Consider the following 1,878-nt stretch of genomic DNA (forward strand, 5'->3'; position numbering starts at 1 on the left):
ACCTTCTGATCAGATTGAATGGTATGTGTGACTCTGGGGTGCAATTGAAACAAGGGTGCTTGCATACATAGGAATAATAAAATGATCACACAATTTATTCCATAGGGAAAATAGCGGTTGTTTTTTTTTTTGTCTCAAGAACTTAAAATATAGTGCATGACATATGTTTGGTATGATTCAACAGAGCTGTGTCAATATTTGGAAAACATTTTTTGGAATCAATGTACTTGAGATAAATAACAATACACATTTTAAAAAATCATTAGCTTTATGGAATGAGTTTCTTGTGCATAATCCTCCCAAGAATATTTCCAAAAGCCTCTCTGACCTCCTGGTTTCTTAGGCTGTATATGAAAGGGTTGACCAGAGGGGGCAGCACTATATAGAGGAGAGAGGAAAATTTTTCTGTACCTCTCTTCCCTTCAGTCTTTGGCAGCATATACACAACAATTAAAGACCCATAAAAAATAGAAATAACAGTTAAGTGAGAGGAACAAATAGAAAAGACCTTTTGTCTCCCAGTAGTGGAGGGAATTTTGAAGATGGCAGTGATAACATATACATAGGATATCACAGTTAGAAGGAATGGGAAAAGCACAAACATGGCAGCCACTATATAACTCAACAGTCTCAGCATTCTGGTATCACTGCAGGAGAGATCTAGGATTGGAAAATAATCACAAAAGTAATGATCAATTTCATTGGAGCCACAAAAATTCAATTGCAACATCAAAATGAGCATGGGCAAAAAAATTGTAAATCCATTGATCCAAGATGTAGCTGCTAACTGGACACAAGTCTGGGTCTTCATCATGGTTGCATAGTGTAGTGGTTTGCAAATGGCCAAATACCTATCATAAGACATTGCACAGAGTAAACAGCTTTCTGAAACGATCAAAAGAGCACAGATATACCACTGTGTGAAGCAGCTGCTGAAAGAAATCACTTTGTTCCCCGTCAAGAGAGTTGAGAGCATCCTTGGAAATATATTGGAGGTATAGCAACACTCCAGGAAGGAGATGTTCCCCAAGAAGAAATACATGGGAGTATGCAGGCGCTGCTTAAAGATTACTAGGATCAATATAAGAATGTTTCCAGTTATGGCCACAATGTAAATCACTAGGAATATCAGGAAAAGAAGAATCTGAAAGTCAGTCACGTCTTGAAATCCCAGAAGGATGAATTCTGTTACCTTTGTCTTATTCCCTAACATCAGGATGTCCTGATAGTCAGATCCTATTGAAAAAGTGAAATGCAAAGCAAAAAGATTAATTGGGGAGTGGGGGTGGTATTTTCCATGTTTTGTGTGTGTGTGTATGCCTGAAAGTCACGGTGACCACTACTGGGACATGAAGGACATTTCGAGAAGCAGCTTGATCCAGCCAGCCTCTGCCTCCCACTGCAGGTATTTTATGGAGGTCTCTCATTCAACAGTTTTCCAGATTTGGCTCTGCTTAGCTTCCAAGATCTGATGAGATCAGATTTGCCTGGACTATCCAGGTCAGGGCAAAATGATTAATACTTTTGACAAAGAAACTAAGGTATTAATCTAATGATCTTCCGTTCCTGAAGGAGGAGCTTTTCTCTTCTCAAAAGAGTGTTGATGCAGCTAAGGAAGACTCATCTACTCAGTGGTGAGATAATATCCTTCAAGGCACAGGACTTAATGGTCTTATGAGAGTTACATAGGCTGGTCCCAGGGACAGCTGGCAAGCAGATCAGAAAAGTGCATCCAAATGCACACATCTGCCTCTTGTCCTGTCCCTGCCCTCACCCCTTCCCTACCTGCATTCCAGCCACCTCAAAAAGGTACCACTTCCAAAGTGGTACCAAATCACTGAGACATCTCCAAGGTGCTTCCCTGATTGTCTGGATAGC

At 40.3% G+C, this 1,878-nt stretch overlaps 1 protein-coding gene across 1 annotated transcript; it reads right to left on the bottom strand.

Annotated features, from left to right (window-relative positions):
• Positions 1-268: 268 nt before the first annotated feature.
• Positions 269-1,042, bottom strand: LOC132583540 (olfactory receptor 6C4-like). The gene has a single exon (XM_060255167.1). The coding sequence runs from the start codon at positions 1,040-1,042 to the stop codon at positions 269-271; it is 774 nt and encodes a 257-aa protein (XP_060111150.1).
• Between the last annotated feature and the right edge of the window lie 836 nt (positions 1,043-1,878).

This window comes from Heteronotia binoei, chromosome 15, assembly GCF_032191835.1.
Source record: "Heteronotia binoei isolate CCM8104 ecotype False Entrance Well chromosome 15, APGP_CSIRO_Hbin_v1, whole genome shotgun sequence".
NCBI classification, from domain to species: Eukaryota; Metazoa; Chordata; class Lepidosauria; order Squamata; family Gekkonidae; genus Heteronotia; species Heteronotia binoei.